We start from the raw sequence: 21,220 nt of genomic DNA on the forward strand, positions 1-21,220 counted from the left end.
TGTTTAATCACAGCAAGACACACCTCGAGATTACAACAATCCCGCGGATTTGTCATTTTAAACAGCTTAAAAAATTGGTTGTCATCGGCATAACAATGAAAACTAATGTTTTATTTAAATATAATGTCCCCAAGCGGAATCATATAAATACTAAACAGTATAGGTCCAAGTACCGATCCGTGCGGGACACCACATCTAACATTAATTGGCTCAGAGGACGTGTTGCCATGGTGGATCCTCTCTGAGCGATAAGAACTAAACCCAGAAAGTGCTGACCCCGAAATACCAACACAGGTTTCAAGGCGATCTAATATGTTGTGATCGACAGTGGCGAAGGCAGCACTAAGATCAAGTAATATTAGTACCGATGAGGTGTTTGAATCCATAGCTAAGAGATCATTAGTCACTTTAGCAAGTGCTGTCTCAGTGGAGTGGTTAGCTCTAAAACCAGACTGAAACAATTCAAATCGATTGTTAGCAACTATGTAATCATTAAGCTGCTGCGCTACTACTTTTTCAATAATTTTTGCAATGAACAGAAGATTTGAATTACTGAGACGGTCCGGGTCGAGGTTTGGTCAGTTAATTGAATAATAGGGGCCTTAAAGTCATACTGCCAGAGGATTAATTATATTAGATCAATTACATTAATTATATTTAAGACAGACGGTCCTAAAATCTGAAAAAATTCTTTAACTAGTTTGCCTGGAAGTGGGTCGAGTAGTCAAGTTTCAAGTCAAAGAGTTCTTGAAGCGAGAGGTTAATTAATTGTTGAATAATAGCGGTTTTAAAGGCTGTTGGCATACTGCCAGAGGATTAATTATATTAGATTACCGTATTTTCCGCACTAAAAGGCGCACCGGATTATAAGGCGCACCTTCAATGAACGGCCCATTTTAAAACTTTGTCCATATATAAGGCGCACCGGATTATAAGGCGCATAAAATAGAAGCTATACTGCAACAAACTGAGGTTGACTAGGGTTGCGGTATGCATCCACTAGCCCAGGGGTGGCCAACCAGTCAGAGACTAAGAGCCACATTTTTTACTGTGTCATCGCAAAGAGCCACATCATACACATGAGCACAGATGAACACCCCCCCACACACACACACACACGCACACAAACACGCACGCACGCGCACACGCACACACACGCACACACACGCACACACACACCCCTCTGCTCAGCCAAATTTATTGTGTGACATTATTATGTCACGCACCAACATGATGACAAATTGACTCCTACAGTACTAAAACCACAGACCAAAGACCACATTTTCAACAATGAACATTGTGTGCATTGTCTCACACAGACAAACTCTCAGTTCAACAAATTCCACAAACAAAAACATAATAAGTTTTTTCACTTACTATGTGTGGCGGGACAGACCATTCGTTTGAGTTCGTCGTTTTCAGGAGACAAGATTTCAAGAACGTCACTGAGGCATATTTTAACGAACTCCACTTCATTGTATGGCTTTTTAGCCCGTGCAATGTTCCAAGCCAGTTGAAACAATGCAAGTGTGACAGTCTCTGAGTGCTTCGTAATTTTTTTGAAAAACTGTACCTATTTTTCTGCCTGACTTTTCAAAGTCTCCAAACTTGTGCTTGCGAAATTCAGTCCCTTTTGCAAAGTCCTTATCGATATTGGCATGAAGTGAGCTGAAGTGGCGCTGACCATTTGAAGCTTTTAAATGCGCCAATGACGTCCGACATATGAGGCAGAATGGCTTGCCATAGCGTTCAACAAAAAACAACTTTAACTCTGTTAAAAACGTCCTGTGTTCATCGTCATATATTCGTTTAGCTGTGCATTTTTTCCTTGCCATTTTGGCAAGCGTCTTGTCAGCTTTTCTGGACCTAATGGGCCCCCGTAGTCACAGTCGCCATCCATTAAAAAGCCAGCAAAACCAATCGCTCTGTTTGTCCCTCCTCCTTTGCGGGATTTCACCTCACGCGCATGCGCGTTTGACCAAAATACCATATTGAACTCAAGCGAAGCAAATACGCACGAAAAATAAACACAAATGTTGATATGAACGTAAAAGAGCCGCATGAAACTAGCCAAAGAGCCGCATGCGGCTCGCGAGCCGCATGAAACTAGCCAAAGCGCCGCATGCGGCTCGCGAGCCGCGGGTTGGCCACCGCTGCACTAGCCAGTAACCAACGAGCCCTCTGTAAACAATCGCGTTTCTCAAACGATCTCCTATAAAATGATCGGAACTGACTAAAGTTCGATCTAGCGCATTGGTACTACTTACCTATGTTTCCCTTCCATATCGATCCGTAGATTTACTCGAAACATTAACAGAGCAGCCTATTTTGACATGAAATAGCCTGGTACGTATAGCAGCTATCGTTATAGCATTAGCCATCCGCAAAGTCCCATGAGCCTCAGCTCGCAATCTCCCATGAGCCTCAGCAAAGTGTAAACAATCGCGTTTCTCAAACGATCTCCTATAAAATGATCGGAACTGACTAAAGTTCGATCTAACGCATTGGTACTACTTACCTATGTTTCCCTTCCATATCGATCCGTAGATTTACTCGAAACATTAACAGAGCAGCCTATTTTGACATGAAATAGCCTGGTACGTATAGCAGCTATCGTTATAGCATTAGCCATTCGCAAAGTCCCATGAGCCTCAGCTCTCAATCTCCCATGAGCCTCAGCAAAGTGTAAACAATCGCGTTTCTCAAACGATCTCCTATAAAATGATCGGAACTGATTAAAGTTCGATCTAATGCATTGGTACTACTTACCTATGTTTCCCTTCCATATCGATCCGTAGATTTACTCGAAAAATTAACAGAGCAGCCTATTTTGACATGAAATAGCCTGGTACGTATAGCAGCTATCGTTATAGCATTAGCCATCCGCAAAGTCCCATGAGCCTCAGCTCGCAATCTCCCATGAGCCTCAGCAAAGTGTAAACAATCGCGTTTCTCAAACGATCTCCTATAAAATGATCGGAACTGACTAAAGTTCGATCTAACACATTGGTACTGCTTACCTATGTTTCCCTTCCATATCAATCCGTAAATTTACTCGAAACATTAACGGAGCAGCCTATTTTGAAATGAAATAGCTTCGCGGGTACAACAGCTATTCGGTGACGCCCCCTGACTACAGTTGCCGTAATGTTGGGAAGCGATGCGACCTTGTAATTTACTAGTCGTACTAAAACGTACTGAAACATTTTGGCAGAGCACTGTGTACAACCAGTATGGATCAACAAATTCATCAATTGATCCATATATAAGGCGCACTGGACAATAAGGCGCACTGTCGGCTTTTGAGAAAATTTTAGGTTTTTAGGTGCGCCTTATAGTCCGGAAAATACGGTAATTACATTAATTATATTTAAGACAGACGGTCCTAAAATCTGAAAAAAATCTTTAACTAGTTTGCCTGGAAGTGGGTCGAGTAGTCAAGTTTCAAGTCAGAGTTCTTGAAGCGGGAAGTTAATTGTTGAATAATAGCGGTTTTAAAGGCTGTTGGCATACTGCCAGAGGATTAATTATATTAGATTAATTACATTAATTATATTTAAGACAGACGGTCCTAAAAGCTGAAAAAATCATTTAACTAGTTTGCTTGGAAGTGGGTCGAGTAGTCAAGTTTCAAGTCAAAGAGTTCTTGAAGCGGGAGGTTTTGCATTTTACACTTTTGTACCTCGGGCCTGAGGGGAGAAGTGTGAACAGTCAATGTTGGGGGTGGGTGGGGTCTCTGAGGATAGAGGCCACTCTCCTGTGGACCCTGCAATGGTGGATGCTCTGCAGGGAGGGCAGAGGATTCCTGGTGATTCTCTCTGCCGTCTTCACCACTCTCTGCAGGCGCTTGCGGTCTGGCAGTGGGGCTGCCATACCACACGGAGAAGCAGCTGGTCAGGATGCTCTCGATGGAGCAGCTGTAGAAGTTGCTGAGGATCTTAGGAGGAATCCCAAACTTCCTCAGCTTCCTCAGAAAGTCAAAGTCTGGTCAAAAAGGCACAGCCGCTGTTGAGCCTTTTTGACCAGCTGTGTGGTGTTCAATGTCCAGGTGAGGTCCTCACTGATATGAACACCCAGGTATTTGAAGCTGCTCACCCTATCAACTTCAAGCTACTGGATGAAAAGTGGCTGATGAGGTCTCCTTTCCTCCTTCATGTCCACTATCAGCTCCTTTGTCTAGTCCGTGTTGAGGGTGAGGTTTTTTTCGTTGCACTGTAACACCAGGCTGTCCACCTCCCTCCTGTAGCCTCCCTCCCCGCCTGTAAGGCGTCCAATCACTGCAGTGTCTGCGAACTTGATGATGGGTCCTTGTGGGAGGCGACGCAGTCGTGAGTGAACATGGTGTAGAGCACAGGTGTCAAACTCAAGGCCCGGGGGCCAGACACGGCCCGCCGCATCATTTTATGTGGCCCGCGAAGACAAATTGTGCATCAAATTCGTGTGTCATTACTAGAATTGCAAATTGCCTTCACTTTTAATAGGATCTTTTTTTTAAAATATTTGACCACTTTTTACTCAACTGATTTGAAAATGAGTTATTTGTCAGTTTGTATACTGTATGTAATATGAGGTGCTCATACATTTATTTGGGTTGACAGTCATAATGGCCCTTCTAATGAAGCTATGACTACAATGCGGCCCACGAAAAAAATGAGTTTGATACCCCTGGTGTAGAGGATGGGGCTAAGGACACATCCCTGTGGGGTGTGGGGTTGGTAGTGATGCTGGCTGAAATCCTGTTGCCAATCCTGACGGACTGAGGCCTGCCAGTCAGAAAGTCCAGGAGCCAGTCACAGAGGTTGGGGTGGAAGCCAATTGTGGAGAGTTGTTGTTGTGTGGTCCTATTCCTTTGCAGGGGTTGATTTTCCTCAGGGCTCTGCATACCTGGCTTGATGTGAACTGTTGCGACGGGGGAGGGATGTCGGGTGGTCCGGGTGTGTGTGTTTCTCTTTGTGCTGGGGTTGGAGGTCTCAAAGCGGGTGTGAAGCTGTTGAGGTCGTCTGGGAGGCTGTCAGTGGCGCTGATGGTGCTGATGGATGCCCTGTAGTCTGTGATGTGCTGGAGGCCCTGCCACACCCGCCCGGCGTCAGCCGTGGAATATAAACTGTTCAGCTTCTCTTTGTACTGCTTCTTGGCTGCTGTGATGGCTTTTCTCAGCCCATACTTTGCAGCTTTTTACCCTGCCTCGTTGTCTGATCTGAATGCCAGGCAGCGAGCACACAGCATGTGATGTACATGACTGTTTATCCAGGGCTTCTGGTTGGGGAACTTCCTCACTTTTGCCGTGGGCACGATGTTATCAACGCAGGTGCTGATGTACCCGGTCACATAATCAGCATAATCCTGGACGTTGGCTGAGGAATCCTTCATTGTGGCAGCATCCCTAAACACATCCCAGTCTGTTTGAGCAAAACAGTCCTGCAAGATGCACTCAGCTTCTCTGGTCCAAAATTTGATGTTTGGTGGTGGGGTTTGATTGTTTCAGTCTTTGCCTGTATGCTGGGTACAGGAACAGTGAGATGTGGTCCGATTGTCCAAACTGGATGAGTGATGTTCGTTCAGTTTGTTGTCCAGAGACTGCATGTTGGCTAGCAGGAAGCTGGGTAGCGGTGGTCGGCTTGCGCGAGCTTTTAACTTAGCATGGAGCCCTCCCTTCTCGCCTCACTTTCGACGCTGTCTTCGGAGCGCTCTTCTGGGGTCGGCGGGCTCACTCGAGGTCGATGCGCCTGGGCCTTCCTGAGATTCGTGGGGGTCTTTGCGGGAGCGAACAATGAGTTGTAGCTCTGGTGGTATGAATCCCGTAAATCCAGGTTATTGTGCAGCCTGGCTATATCCAGCAGTGCCTGCTTGTTGTAGATTAGCAGTGCATGATATTTTGTGTACCGCAGAAAGAACAAGAACGACAAAGAAAAGAAGAAAAAGCCGGCATTCTAGAGCAGAGCTAGCAAACGCGTCAGCCACGGGGGGCGCCATGTTCTTCCATCTTATATTTGAGGTTGCCAAGTCTCGTGATAACACCAGATCTAATGTATTTCCATTTTTATGCGTTGCCTGTATGAAACTGAACGTTTCGATTATTGTCTGAAATGTTATAGTAAGTGATTCTGCCGGTAGATTCATATGAATATTAAAATCCCCTATGATTATTTCACTATCTGTATGGGTCACCAAGTCAGCCACGAATTCTAAAAATTCATCTAAGAAGCCAGAGTAAGCGCCAGGTGGACGGTAGATAACAGTAAGATAAAATGCCAACAAGTCTGTGGATCGGATAACAAGAACTTCAAAAGTTTTAAATGTGTTAATTGAGCGAGGGCTAAGTCTGAGATAAGGGCTACACCCCCACCCTTCCTACGAACATGCAAGCTCACAAAGTTTGGAGGCGAGGCCTCATTAAACTGCAGCAATTCATTAGGTTTTAACCAGGTCTCGCAAAGACCAATCATGTTAAGATTATGGTCTCTAATGAGGTAATTAACTAGTCGCTAGCGCTTTCGTGGGGAGTGATCTAATATTTATAAAACCGAGTTTGAGTCTAATTAGTTGAGAGGACTTTGCACCCATCGGAGGATGTTTGGACGATATAAGAGTGAGATTGCGTTGTCTCGGCCTTTGAGATGTTTATTAACGCGGCGGAAGGAGACAGCCGTAGGAATTTGATAGTTAATATTCAGCACACTCACGCTGTTATTAGGAGCGAGCACCATACCATTAGTAGAAAGTGTCAGTGTACGTATGTTGTAGCACTATTCAAACTGTGATGCTCTAGTCTACACAAAGAGCTTTGTGCATGATGTGAGTCTAGCCTAGCGCTAGTTAACTTTAATTTAACAGACTCCAAACCTATCCTAATAGGTGGCCTAGCCACCTGTGACCCGGCCTGCTCTAAAGTGGACTGTCATGAATGAACCAAAACAGTAATCTATGTTCCTAGAAAGAGTGATGGCGCCTTCACGGTTAAGATGAAGGCTGTCCATCCTCAGCAGGTTGGGGTGGCCCCAGAAGGAAGACCAGTTTATTATCTACAAATTGCAATCCCTGATTCTTGCAGAAACCAGCCATCCACCGATTAAGCGAAATAATCTGCTAAACCTCTCATCATTGCCTCTTGCTGGCAAGGGGCCAGAGACAATTACTCGATGCCGACTCATCTTTCTGGCGAGATCACAAGTCCTTGCTACGTTTTTCCTTGTGATCTCTGATTGCCTCATCCTTGTATCATTAGAGCCGATGTGTATCACTATATTTGAGTAACGAGTGTTGTTGGTGTTATGCTGTTGATTAGACCTATTGCGAGCCAGCTCCCTAAGGTTAGATTCAATGTCGGGTGCTTTGGCTCCAGGGATACACTTTACTATGGCTGGATTTTTAAGCGAGATGTTGCGGGTAATGGACTCACCTATGACTGAAGTGCGACAGCCAGTAGACCAAGGTGGCTTTGGACGGCTATCCGTCTTAACAGGCTCGTCACTGTTAGCAAGCCACTTGGGGCTTATGCTAACTGGGATCGCGGGCTGACTACAGCCCCCATTTGTGTCTGGCACATCTACAGTTATCGGGTTGTTCTGCTCTAGCTGGCGGACACGTCTCTCTAGCAGGCACAACCTCTTTAAAATGATGCAGGTGGTGCACGGAGCTGTACAAACCTGTTGATCTGAAGACATACTTGCCATACATATATACAGGTGACTAACAACATTTATGTGGCAAGAGCAGGATGTTATTGCCCAGTGATGTCTCTGAGAGGTATGAGTTCATCAGAGCGACAGCCTGGGGGAAGAAGCTGTGTCTGTGTCTGCTGGTTTTGGCGTACAGCGCTCTGTAACGCCGTCTGGAGAGGAGTAGTTCGAACAGATTGTAACCTGGGTGAGAAGGGTCTGTAGAGATGTTACTTGCGTTTCCTGGTCCTGGACAGTCAGAAGAATTGGTTAGATGGGCGGTTGGTCCCAATTATCTTTTCCGCAGTCCTGATTGTCCGTTGCAGTCTGTGCTTGTCTTGTTTGGTGGCCGATCCAAACCAGACAGTGATGGAGGTGCAGAGGATAGACTGGATGATGGCAATGTAGAAGGTCTTCAGCAGCTCCTGTGGCAGGTTGAACATACTGAGCTCTCTCAGAAAGTACAACCTCTGCTGGGCCTTCTTCCGGACAGTCTATGTAGCCGGTCCATTTCAGGTCCTGGGAGATTGTGGATCCCAGAAACTTGAAGGTGTCTGTGGTGGGAATAGCATTACTGAGGATGGTGAGGGGTGGAAGTGGCGAAGGGTCTCTCCTGAAGTCCACTGTCATCTCCACGGTCTTGAGCGGGTTCAGCTCCAGGTGATTTTGGCTGCACCAGTGGACCAGCCGCTCCACCTCCTGTCTGTACACAGTCTCGTCACCGTCCCGGATCAGTCCAATGAGAGCGGTGTCGTCAGCATACTTCAGGAGCTTCACAGAAGAGTCGCCTGAGGAGCAATCATTGGTGTAGAGAGAGAAGAACACTGGGGAGAGGACGCACCCCTGGGGGGCGACAGTGCTGGTGGTCTGGGTGTCAGATGTGATGGTCCCCAGCCTCACATGCTGTCTCCTGTCGGTCAGGGTCCACTGACCGGTGGAGGCAGGCACCGCAAGCTGGATGAGCTTCTGGTGGAGGATGTCAGGAGCGATGGTGTTGTACGCCGAGCTGAAGTCCACAAACAGGATTCTGGCGTACGTCCCTGGGGTGTCTAGGTGGCGCAGGATGTAGTGCAGTCCCATGTTGACCGCATCGTCCACCGACCTGTTAGCCCGGTAGGCAAACTACAGGGGGTCAAGCAGGGGGCCGTGATGTCCTTCAGGTAGCTCAACACTGGCCTTTCAAAGGATTTCATGACCTCAGATTTCAAAGCGACAGGTCTATAATCATTCAAACCTGTGATGGCAGGCTTTTTGCCACCGGTACGATGGTGGAGCTTTTGAAGCACAAGGGCACCTCACAGAGCTCCAGGGAACCGTTGAAGATCTGTGCAAAGGTGGGTGCCAGTTGTTCAGCACAGACTTTCAGGCAGGAGGGGGACACGCCGTCTGGGCCTGGTGCCTTCCTGACCTCTTGTCTCCAGAACGTCTGACGCACCTCCTCCTCGCGGATCTGAAGTGCGGGCTCGGCTTCTGAAAGAGAGAGAGTAGGTGATAATGATGATGGAGGTGTGAACAGGGGGGTTGTGCGAGGAGGTGTGTATGTTGATTGTGATGCAGGAGGTCCAGTTGTGTGGGTGGACCGTTCAAACCTGCAATAAAACTTGTTTAGCTGGTTTGCAAGCCTTTTGTTCTCCACAGGACGGGGGGTTGGTTTCTTGAAGCCCGTAATGCACTGCAGGCTTTTCACACTGTCGAGGGATCAGGATCGGCAGAGAGGTGTCCCTCCAGGCTCTCCCCATTGCACCTCTTGGCTTTTCTGATCTCTCGGTTCAGTGTGTTCCTGGCCTGCCTGAACAGGTCACGGTTCCCACTCCTGTAAGCCTCCTCCTTGGCTTTGCGCAGCATCCTGAGGTTTGCTGTAAACCACGGTTTGTTGTCGTTGTACGTGCACAAGGTCTTAGTCTGCACACACAAGTCCTCACAAAAATTAATTAGATGTGTTGATTTGATTGAAGAGTTTGTCCTTAATGACTTGAGACAGGCTGTGAATGGCTTTGATGGTCACAGTATCAGTGAGTTCATGCAGGTCTGAAGTTGCAGCTTCAAAAACACCCCAATCGGTACAGTCAAAGCAGACTTTGAGGTCCTGCTTTGACGCCACTGTCCATTTCTTCACAGTCCTTACCACAGGCTTAGAAGTTTTTTTAATTTCTGCCTGTAGGTTGGGATCAGCCAGGGGTGTCAAACTCCTTTCCTCGGGGGCCGAATCCATACATGTTTTCCAAGTTTCCCTCGTTAAACACACCTGATTCAAATGACCATTTCATCCTCGCGTTCTGCAGGAGCCTGATCAATTGAATCAGGTGTGTTTAACGAGGGAAACTTGGAAAACATGTAGGGATTCGGCCCCCGAGGACTGGATTTTATTACTAGATTACTAGTAAATTATTACTAGATTACTAGTAAATTATTTACTAGACAGTGGTCCGAGAGTCCTAAAGCTCCACGGGGCAGTCCTTTATGCGTCCTTTATTACTGAGTAGCAGTGGTCCAGTGTCTGTGTCCCTCTGGTGGGACACGTTATGTGCCGTCTGTATTTGAGGAGTTCGTGTGTGAGGTTCGCTCTGTTAAAATCACCCAAAACAATGATCAGTGAATTTGGTAGTTTTCTCTCCATGTCTGTTACCTGGTCAGCCAGCAGCTGCGTGTCTTCGATCGCACGTGCGTGTGGTGGAATGTAAACAGCCGCCATTACCATCGAGGCGAACTCACGTGGTGAATAAAACGGCCGGCAGTTTATGAAAAGTGGTTCTAGGAGAGGGCTGCAAGACTCTTTCAACACTTTGAGTGTCAAAGTGAAAAAACCTTCATTAATATAGAAACATAGACCACCTCCCTTTGTTTTTCCCGTGAGCTCCGTGTTGCGATCGGCACGTAGTAGCCTAAATCCAGGCAGCTGCACGGCATGGTCTGGGACGAGTTTGGTGAGCCACAATTTGGTGAAGCACAGGGTGGCGGATCTGCTAACGTCCAGGTTCCTTGGGATGAGAAGCAGTAGTTCGTCCATCTTGTTCGCCAGGGAGCGGACATTCGCCAGATGAATTGATGGTAGGGGAGCACGGAACCCTCTCTGCCTCAGCTTCACAAGGCCTCCGGTGCGCTTGCCACGCCGCCGTCTTCGGCATAGCTTGTAGAGCACCGCCGCTCCGGCTAAAATCTCTGTCAAACAGCCTGGGTCCGTGAAAACTGGAGAGAAAGTACCAGGAGAAGACTCTCCGATGTTTAACAGTTCTTCTCTGCTAAAAGTGATCCGGCAGCAGAAGACGCAAAAAACACACAAAATAACACAAAGTAGCAGAGAGCGAGTCACCGAGGCGGCCATCCGTGGCGCCATTTTATGACGTACAAAATCACAATTACTTGATTGTTCTGAATTAATGCTAAGATAGGTGATATTTACAGTTACATTAAGCACATGCCACGTTTTAGATGCAAGGCAAGGCAAGGCAAGGCAAGGCAAGTTTATTTGTATAGCACTTTTCAGCAATCAGGCAATCCAAAGTGCTTCACACAAGACATGAAGGCATAAAAGAAAAAGAAAACATTAAAAGCATCAAGGTACAGTTAAAAAACATTAAAAACAGTTGATTAAAATTAAAATCAGTAAAAATCAAATAAAACAGGAACGGAGTTACAGTGCAGTATAAGTTAAGGTAATATCAGCCATAGGCCGCAGCAAACAAAGAAGTCTTCAGTTCTGTCTTAAATATATTGAGAGTTACAGCAGACCTGCATGTCTCTGGGAGTTTGTTCCAACCGCGCTGGTCGCATTATTGTGACAGAGCCGTCGCTAAAATTTAGAAAATATTTTTAAAGTCTTGATGTACTTTCCAAAATTTAAGTGGACCTCAGTGCGCAGGGAGCTTAATTCGCTCCGATCGTGCACCCGCAGCACGCCAGGCTCTCACTGTCGCATTGCTTTAAGAGCGTCTTTGTTTTTTAGGACGGCTTTACTGCTCCCACTTGCTTTCTTTGGAGGCATGATTAGGAGTTAATACAATCCTCAAAGTAACGAAAATACAATAACAACGGAGTCAGTCGGCATCCGGGCCGCGCGGTCGGGTTTTCTCGGGTCCTCCCGGCTCATCTCGCGAGGTTCGAGCTCCGAATTTTGTTTGACAACCGAAGCAAAAAAATCTCGAATTTTTTTTTCGAATTCCGATTTGTTCAAAAACCGAGGTTTGACTGTAAAATAAATAAATGCGGCTCACTGACAAGTGCCGCTATTTGAGCTAATTTTAGAACAGTCCTGCGGGCGACTCATGCGGTCCTCACGGGCAACCTGGTACCGTGTTGGTGACCCCTGTCCTAGACCATACAGAGCCTTATAAACCAATAGAAGTATTTTAAAATGAATTCTTTGGCAGACAGGAAGCCAGTGTAAGGACCTCAGAACTGGAGTGATATGATCTATTTTTTTTTATTTTAGTGAGAACTATAGCTTCACAAAGCATGGAAAGCTAAATTGTTTCACAAATTTGCAGTTCAATCAGAACTGAACTGGCTCTGTGCTGAGGTTGTATAGAAAAAAAGATGTTTGTGTTATGGTGCTTGAAATTTACCCCCGGAGCTTCCACATTGAGGTCTGGATTTATTAGAGCTGAGTTATCTACTGCCTGGGTCGTGTGGATTTTGGGGACATCGCAAGCCAAACAAGAAGCAGGTGCCCAGGGGCAGAAGCAGCGACGATCTTGGTCAATGACCTGGCTGGCAGGGTTTCTTTTTTCTTGTATGGCGGCTTATAAAGGTCACCTAGTGATTTAAAAAAATAATAATAATAATTCATCCATAGGCGAGCGATCTGGCTATCACTCAATAGCAGGCAGGTGGGTAAGTAAAAAAGATGGCCCTGTCAACGTCATGTGTTCCAACATTGTGCCCTGCATACAATGGTAAAGGTGGGGATTATTTTGGAAAATACAGGACTAGACACAAAAAATAGGAACACTGGCTATTGACCAAACTTTAAATAATCGTTCCCTTTCCCCATCAAGACCTCAATGTGGGATCTCCATGGGTACACTTTGAAGCCACTTAGATTGACAATTCAAAAGTATACCATTAACTGTGATCTGAAGGTAAATGTATTTTTTTTTCATAAGGCCATGTGTTTTGATCTCTTTAAGGTTTTCCAGGATGAGCTGTCCACAATGCGTCAATGGGTGTTAATGCATGTAACGGACCATAGTGGCTTTCACTACCGCCAATTCCTGCTCAAGGAGCTCATCGAAGATTTTTCTCAGCCCCCAGCTCCCAGCATATACTGCTCACCCCAACAACAGTCCATGCCTAGAAGCTGCTTCTTATCTTCCATCAATCCCCTGGCCAATGGGAAGCAGTTAGAAATCAATACAGTGGATCAAGATGAGAGGGAGCTTGAACTGTTTGAGCTCTTTCACCAGGAGATAGAACTGTGCTCAGACCTGATCCGGTCTTTTCCTGGACATGAGACCCTGTGGAGTCACAGGTGAGGATCCCAAGTGACAATGATATGAGATCAGGGCTTGACATTAACTTTTTTGCTCACCATCGATTGTGGCAAGTGATCCAATCATCCATTCATCTTTGACCGCTTATTTGGAGTCTGGTTGCGGGGACAGCAGTTTCAACAGGGAAGCCCAAACTCCTTCTCCCCAGTTACTTCGTCAAGCTCATCCCGAAGGCGCCCAAGGCGTTCCCAGGCCAGCCGGGAGACGTAGTCACTCCAGCATTTCCCCGGGGCCTCCTTCCGGTGGGACATGCCCGAAACGCCTCACCAGAGAGGCATGCAGGAGGCATCCTAATACCCGAGCCACCTCATCTGGCTCCTCTCAACGCAGAAGAGCAGCAGCTTAACTCTAAGTTCGTCCCGTATGACCTAGCTTCTCACCCTATCGCTATGAGAAAGCCCGGACACTCTGCGGATGTCTCCGGATTCTTATTCTTTCAATCACAACACATACTAGCTTGCTAGGATAGGAAATTAGATCGACTGGTAAATCAAGACCTTCGCCTTGTGGCCGAGTAAGAGCTGGAGATCACGGCTTGAAGAAGCCAACAGCACCAAATCCTCTGCAAAAAGCAAATATGCAATGCGCAGGTCACCAAACCAAACTCCCTCAACGCCCTTGACTGCACCTGGTAATTCTGTCCATAAAAGTTATGAACAGAATCGGTGACAAAGGGCAGCCTTGGAAGAGTCCAACCCTCACTGGAAACGAATCTGACTTACTGCTGGAAATGCTGACCAAACTCTTCTGCATCACAGCAGATGCTGCACCGATCCACCCATCTTAGGCTCATTTGTGAGCACACTCACACCCAGCACTCCCTCCAAGAGAGTAGAGTCACTGTTCCTCAACATTGAGAAGCTTTGGGTTGTAATCAGGATGCCTTCTGGACGTCTTCCTGGTGAGGTGTTTGAGGCACGTCCCACCTGGAGGAAGCCCAGGGGATGACCCAGGACATGATGGAGAGACTGTCTCCCGGTTGGCCTGAGAAGGCCTCAAAATCACTCTGGAAGAGCTGGATAAAGTGGCAAGGGAGTGGGAAGTCTGGTCTTCCAAGCTAAAGCTACTGCCACCATGACCTGTCCCCAGATAAGCAGAAAGAAAACGAGGGACTGATTGAAGGATTAACTTGTTTTGTAACAATATTGTGTGCATTGGTGTGTAGCCCTTTACAGTACCGTATTTTTCGGACTAAAAGTCGCTCCGGAATATAGGTCGCATTAGCCATAAAATGCACAATAATGTGAAAAAAAACATATATAAGTCACTCCGGAGTATAAGTCGCATTTTGGGGGAAATTTCTTCGACAAAATCCAACACCAAGAACAGACATGAATGAGCAACAACAGGCTAAACGATAGGTATGCTAACATGACATAAACACAAACGAAGAGCTGAGAACAGGCCTGACGTAACATTCAGAGTTATTCAAATAACTATTACATAAATAACACGTTTATAAAACCATCTGTGTCACTCCAATTCATTAAATCCATCGATCGTCCTTTATGTCAACAATGCCGGCCGGGTGCGCGCAGCTGACGGCGGATGCACTTTAAAATTTTCCACAGGCCCATATAACGATATATAAATTATATATCAAATAACTATTATATAAGCAATAATATTATCAAACTATCTGTGTCACTCCAAATCATTAAATCCATTGATTGTCCTTTATGTCAACAATGACGGCCAGGTGCGCTTCAAAATATTCCACAGGCCCATATAACGATATATAAATTATATATCAAATAACTATTATATAAGCAATAATATTATCAAAACCATCTGTGTCACTCCAAATCATTAAATCCATCGATCAAATTCCTCTTTGACAACAACGCCGCGCGTGCGCCCTGACGTCAGCCTCGTCGTTATTCTACAGATCTAATATATAACTATATTGTAGCGTTAACAAAGTACAAGGAAAGACGTGGGTTTGGTAAACGGCTCTTAATTTAACAAAACGAGTTCAACGAGCCAACAAATACTGCACTGTAACGATAAAAACATATACAAGTTGCGACACGAAATAAAATACATCAAATAATTATAACATAAGTAGTTCACCGCCACACGGCCCCAAGCACCGGCGTCGACTTCCAGGCGTGTGGTGGCGTGGACTTCCATCCCCAGAGGTGGCACTTCCAGCCACAGAGGTGGAAGAGAGGCTCCATAGAATAGGACCGGGCGTGCGTAAAAGCCATGTCCGAGCCCCATCCACCGTCCCCGGACAGGCACCCGGCCGAGCGTCGGCCCCCAACTTCCATCCACGGAGGTGAAAGAGAGCTCCGTAGAGTAGGACCAGGCGTGCGTAAAAGTCATGTCCGAGCCCCATCCACCGTCCCCGAACAGCCACCCGGCCGAGCGCCGGCACCCGACTTCCATCCACGGAGTTGAAAGAAAGCTCCGTAGAATAGGACCAGGCGTACGTAAAAGCCATAATAGTATTTCAAACCTTCTGTGTCACTCCAAATCATTAAATCCTTCAAACTCTTCGTCCTCCGTGTCACTTACATACAAAGGCGCTAATGATGCCGGTAGTACGTGGGGCCCTTCGTCATCTTCATCATCCCGTGATCGAATCTTCGTCTTTTATGTAAACAATCGCCACGCCGCTGACGTCACTTGAAATTCAAATTACAGTAATCCCTTGCTACATCGCGGTTCATTTATCGTGGTTTCACTTTTTTATTTTTTTTATTTTGAAAATTTGTGAAAAAATTCACATATAAGTCGCTCCTCAGTATAAGTCGCCCCCCAACCCAAACGATGAAAAAAAACGTGACTTATAGTCCGAAAAATACGGTATGTAAATGTGAGAGTAAACCCAGTTTTTAGTCACAGCACCCAGTGCTCTTTCTCTCCCTCAACTTTGCCACCCACTGGCTGTTGTACAAACCGGATTCGGTTGAAGTTGGAAAATTGTGTAAAATGTAAATAAAAACAAAATACAATGATTTGAAAATCCTTTTCAACCTATATTCAATTGAATACACTACAAAGACAACATATTTATCAGTGAGTGATCTCACAAATGCTCTTCTGGAAGAAACAGGCGTCGGGAACCTATGGCTCATGAGCCAATATGGCTCGTTTGGTGACGTTATTAAAAAGAATACATTAGTACACTCAAAAAATCATTGGTCTTAATTAAAATACAAACCGGATTTGGTTGAAGTTGGGAAATTGTGTTAAATGTAAATAAAAACAAAATACAATGATTTGAAAATCCTTTTCAAAGTAGAAACAATTGAATACACTACAAATACAACATATTTAATGCTAAAACTCTTAAACTTTTTTTTATTTTTCAAATAATAATTGACTTAGAATTTCATGGCTGCAACACGTGCAGTAGAAGTTGGGAAAGGGCTTGTTTACCACTTCGTTACATCACCTTTCCTTTTAATAACACTCAAACGTTTTGGAAGAGAGGAGACTAATTCTCTTAGCTTCTCATGTGGAATTCTTTCCCATTCTTGCTTGATGAACCTCTTCAGTTGTTCAACAGTCCAGGGTCTTCCCTGTCGTATTTTACGCTTCATAATATGCCACACATTTTCAATGGGAGACAGGTCTAGACTGCAAGCGGGCCAGGGGAGAACCTGGACTCTCTTACTTCGAAGCCACGCTGTTGTAACACGTGCAGAATGTGGCTTGGCATTATCTTGCTGAAATAAGCAGCGGCGTCCATGAAAAAGACGTCGCTTGGATGGCAGCATATGTTGCTCCAAAATCTGTATGTATTTTTCAGCATTTATGTTGCCTTCACAGAAATGTAAGTCAAGTCACCCATGCCATGGGAACTAATGCACCCCCATACCATCACAGATGCTGGCTTTTGAACTTTGCGTTGATAACAGTCCGGATGGTCTGCTTCCTCTTTGGTTAGGAGGACACGACGTCCAGTGTTTCCAAAAACAATTTGAGAAGTGGACTCATCAGACCACAAAACACTTTTCCATTGTGCATCAGTCCATTTTACATCAGCTCGGGCCCAGAGAACCCTGGGCCAGGATGTTTCTGGATGTTGTTCATAAACGGCTTTTGCTTTGCATGGTAGAGTTTTAATCCGCACTTACTGATGTAGTGACAGTGGTTTTCTGAAGGTTTCCTGAGCCCATTTGGTCATATCCTTGACACACTCATGTCGTTTTTTAAGGCAGTGCCGTCTGAGGGATCGAAGGTCACGGTGATTCATTCTTGGTTTCCGGCCGTGGCGCTTACATGCAGTGATTTCCCCAGATTCTCTGAATCTTTTGATGATACTATGGACCGTAGATGTTGAAATCCCTAAATCCCTTGCAATTTTGCTCTGAGAAATGTTGTTCTTAAACTGTTCAACTATTTTCTCACGCTGTTGTGGACAAAGTGGTGTACGTCGGCTCATCCTTGCTTGTGAATTACTGAGCATGTTTGGCGAGGCTCCTTTTATACCCAATCATGATACCCACCTGTTCCCAATCAGCCTGATCACATATGGGATGTTCCAAATAGGTGTTTGATGAGCTTTCCTCAGCTTTCTCAGTATTTTTTGCCACCTTTCCCAACTTTTACTGGACGTGTTGCAGCCATGAAATTCTTAGTTAATTATTATTTGGCATAAAACAATTAAGTTTAACAGTTTGAACATTAAATATATTGTCTTTGCAGTGTATTCAATTGAATATGAGTTGAGATGGATTTTGAAATCGTTGTATTTTGTTTTTATTTACATTTTACACAATTTCCCAACTTCAACCGAATCCGGTTTGTATTTGTATGAGAAGACCCCGGTACAAATTTGCAGGCCAATCAATTCTTGCACCCACACCGAGATTAGTTGTTACCTGAGCCCTCAGCATGTATGAAGTCATCTTCAGTTTACAGCAGATGGCAAATTACCGTAATTTTCGGACTATAAGTCGCTCCGGAGTACAAGTCGCATCAGCCATAAAATGCCCAAAAAAGTGAAAAAAAACATATACAAGTCGCTCCGGAGTATTAGTCGCATTTTGGGGGGCAATTTATTCGACAGAATCCAACACCAAGAACAGTCATGAACGAGCAACAACAGGCTAAACGATAGGTATGCTAACGTGACATAAACACAAACGAAGAGCTGAGAACGGCCCTGACGTTATTTAAAAATAACTATTACATAAATAACACGTTTATAAGACCATCTGTGTCACTCCAATTCATTAAATCCATCGATCGTCCTTTGTCAACAATGCCGTGTGCCGCGCCGCAGTTCAAATTATTCCACAGGCCCATACAACGATATATAAAAACATATATGAGTCGCTCCTGAGTATAAGTCGCCCCCCCCACCCAAACTATGAAAAAAACCGCGACTTATAGTCCGAAAATTACGGTACATTAAAACTAACATTAATAAATTCACCTTTTTCTGCTAAAATTAACAAAATAAGAACACTATCCTTGAAAGGCACACTCACATATTTCCTTAAATAATACATGCCTTTATGGTCTTTTGTGCACTCTCACTGCAGACAGTAGATCACAGACAGCCAGCACACAGCACATTTTGTTACTCCGCGGAGGTGACTGAGTTCAGGATGCTTGCGGAATTTGATTGGTGGAGCCAATGTATATCCGCCCTGGACCTGCTTCTTTAACGTAAACACACTTTTTTTTTCGCCAATCGATCTGCTGACTACCTGCATGCCAAATTGTGCGTGGGCAGTAATCCATACGGAAAGACCAAAGTGGCTCGTTAGAATTATGGTGTCACGAATCACATCTGAAATTCATCCGCATTTGGCGGATTGGCAGATGTTTGTCAAGCCCTGTAATAATATGTTGTCATTTTCAAGCATGCTTTAACAGCCCAGTTGAAACATAGCTGAAATCAGTCTTTTTTTTTTATTGACCATTTATTGAATTTTGTTACTGTATTGATATTAAATGTGCATGATTTATAAAACCTACTTGATACTAAATATGTATATATTCCTGTACTCCAGACGTCATGTCTTCTATTTGTGGCACCAGTGGAGGTGGGAACACCAGCTTGTCTACTTCAACTCTAATGGAGGCACTGTCCTTCATAACATTGGTGACGCAGCCCAACTGAAGCCAGGTGCCCAAGGGTGTGGCAATCGGGGAGATGGTGCAATAGAGGTAGATGGCATATTTTTGCCTGATCCTTGTAACAAGCGTCTTAAGAGGGGTGGCTATGAGTCAAACCTCCCCAGCTTGTCCTCAGAATGCACATTTCTGAGCGCTATTCTAGACAGACAATGTAACCCTGAGCAAAGACACTTTGGCCTGGCATACAAAAAGTGGCTAGACTCTGTAATCAGTAAGACGCTTTGAATAAAATAATTGGTGGACACATTATTTTAAATAGTACCATTGAAGTTGGCTTGTGGCAGTGCTGCTTTTAAGAACCAAGCATAGTGGAACAAAGATTCTGTCAAATTTTTGTTTATTTTCTCTGTTTTCACAATTATAAAATAGAACGGGTGTAGTTGTTTGTTCCTCCATTCCATATTATTTAAATTTTAAGCATCCTCCAGTGTCTCTTGTTTTGTCCATTTCAGTGTCTTACCCTTTCTTTTTCCCTATATTGTTTTTATTTCTGTTAATGTATCATGTGAAAGAAATGTTTATTAACATCTAACTATGACATTTTGCTACATTCGCTTTGCCATTTAACTTATGACCATATAAACATTTGATTCCAAGTTGTGACTGTGGAGTTCCTGTATCTGTTATTGAAGAAGTGTTCGGGATTTCTCTGCTCAGCCCCACAGCCATGAGATGGAAGGTGGTTGAATATTGGGTCAATAGCCCATTGCCACATGCCATTTCTCCATATTAAAAAAGCAGACTTTTTGCCCATATACTAGCCCCAGTCCACCCCTCCCCATCATAGCTAATCTGTTGAGTGTATCAGTTATGATTTTGAATTTTTTTAATGAGATTGTTCAAAATTACATTATGATCTCGATCCTCAAACACCACCCCACCCCCTCCCCGCAGACTTATATGCATCAGGGAGATGTGCAAGGACATGATGACACAGCACATTGTCGCCAACTCCACTAGATAGCAAACACAAATAAAGGAGAGGTAACACGAGAGCTTCTAGCCAGTCTTGTTTCCCTAAATCACAGGTGTTAGGGTGGTGCTCACTCTAACTTATTTTGCAAGAACCAAACGGGAGACAAGTCCTTTTAGACACCTGCAGGTGGAGAGTCCATTTGTCGCTGTGCTTACAGCGATGGTCGAATGAGATCTGTCAGGCCTCGTGCAGGAGCATTTTTATTGAGAGAAACAGAGTGGGGGTGAGAGTGGGGGTGAAAGATACAACAGGATGGGGTTGAAGCCCCTGGCCTGCTGATCAAAGCATAGCAGGGGGTCTTTTATGACGTTGTGTAAACAAGGCAACTTTGATTGCTTCCTCTGCAGCTAGTCAATCAGTTCAAAAGATCTTAGCACTTTGTTCTACTACTTTTGTTAAGACAGGACAAGCTAGGTAACTTATTACAGGTTACATACCAACATAATCATACGATCAAGATAATCTGTAAACCCTAACAACAGGGATGAGAATTTTCCGCGGCTCCGCGGATTTCCGTGTTTTTTTCCGTCGAAAGTATTTTCGTGAATCGTGTAAATCCGTTGAAAAAAATTTTTTTTTATATATGGGGGAGCGGGTTAGGGTTACCCTAACCCGGGCAACGTTAGCCTTGGCGACTCGCGAGCATTTCCCCGCCCGCCGTCGCATATATACCGTATTTTTCGGACTGTAAGTCGCGTTTATTTTTCATAGTTTGGGTGGGGGGCGACTTATACTGAGGAGTGACTTATATGTGAATTTTTTCACAATTTTTCAAAATTCCCCCAAAAAAAAAGGGATTATTGTAATTTGAATTTCAAGTGACGTCAGCGTCGCGGCCCGGCGGTTGTTTACATAAAGGACAAAGATTTGATCATGGGATGACGAAGATGACGAAGGGCCCCACGTACTACCGGCATCATTAGCGGCTTTTTTTGTAAGTGACACGGAGGACGAAGAGTTTGAAGGATTTAATGATTTGGAGTGACACAGAAGGT

The 21,220-nt window shown here is 44.9% G+C and overlaps 1 protein-coding gene across 4 annotated transcripts in view; it reads left to right on the top strand.

Annotated features, from left to right (window-relative positions):
• Positions 1–20,244, top strand: part of ptar1 (protein prenyltransferase alpha subunit repeat containing 1) — a 71,345-nt gene extending 51,101 nt beyond the window's left edge. For 3 of the 4 annotated variants that reach the window (XM_037259515.1, XM_037259514.1, XM_037259513.1), the window contains 2 exons: positions 12,785–13,125; positions 19,123–20,244. In XM_037259515.1, the coding sequence (XP_037115410.1) occupies positions 12,785–13,125; positions 19,123–19,474 (693 nt within the window). In that variant the 3' untranslated portion in view covers positions 19,475–20,244. The remainder of the gene's footprint in view (positions 1–12,784; positions 13,126–19,122) is intronic. The other variant, XM_037259516.1, reaches the window with a different exon arrangement.
• The last annotated feature ends 976 nt before the right edge of the window (positions 20,245–21,220 follow it).

This window comes from Syngnathus acus, chromosome 9 (assembly GCF_901709675.1).
Source record: "Syngnathus acus chromosome 9, fSynAcu1.2, whole genome shotgun sequence".
Taxonomy (NCBI): Eukaryota; Metazoa; Chordata; class Actinopteri; order Syngnathiformes; family Syngnathidae; genus Syngnathus; species Syngnathus acus.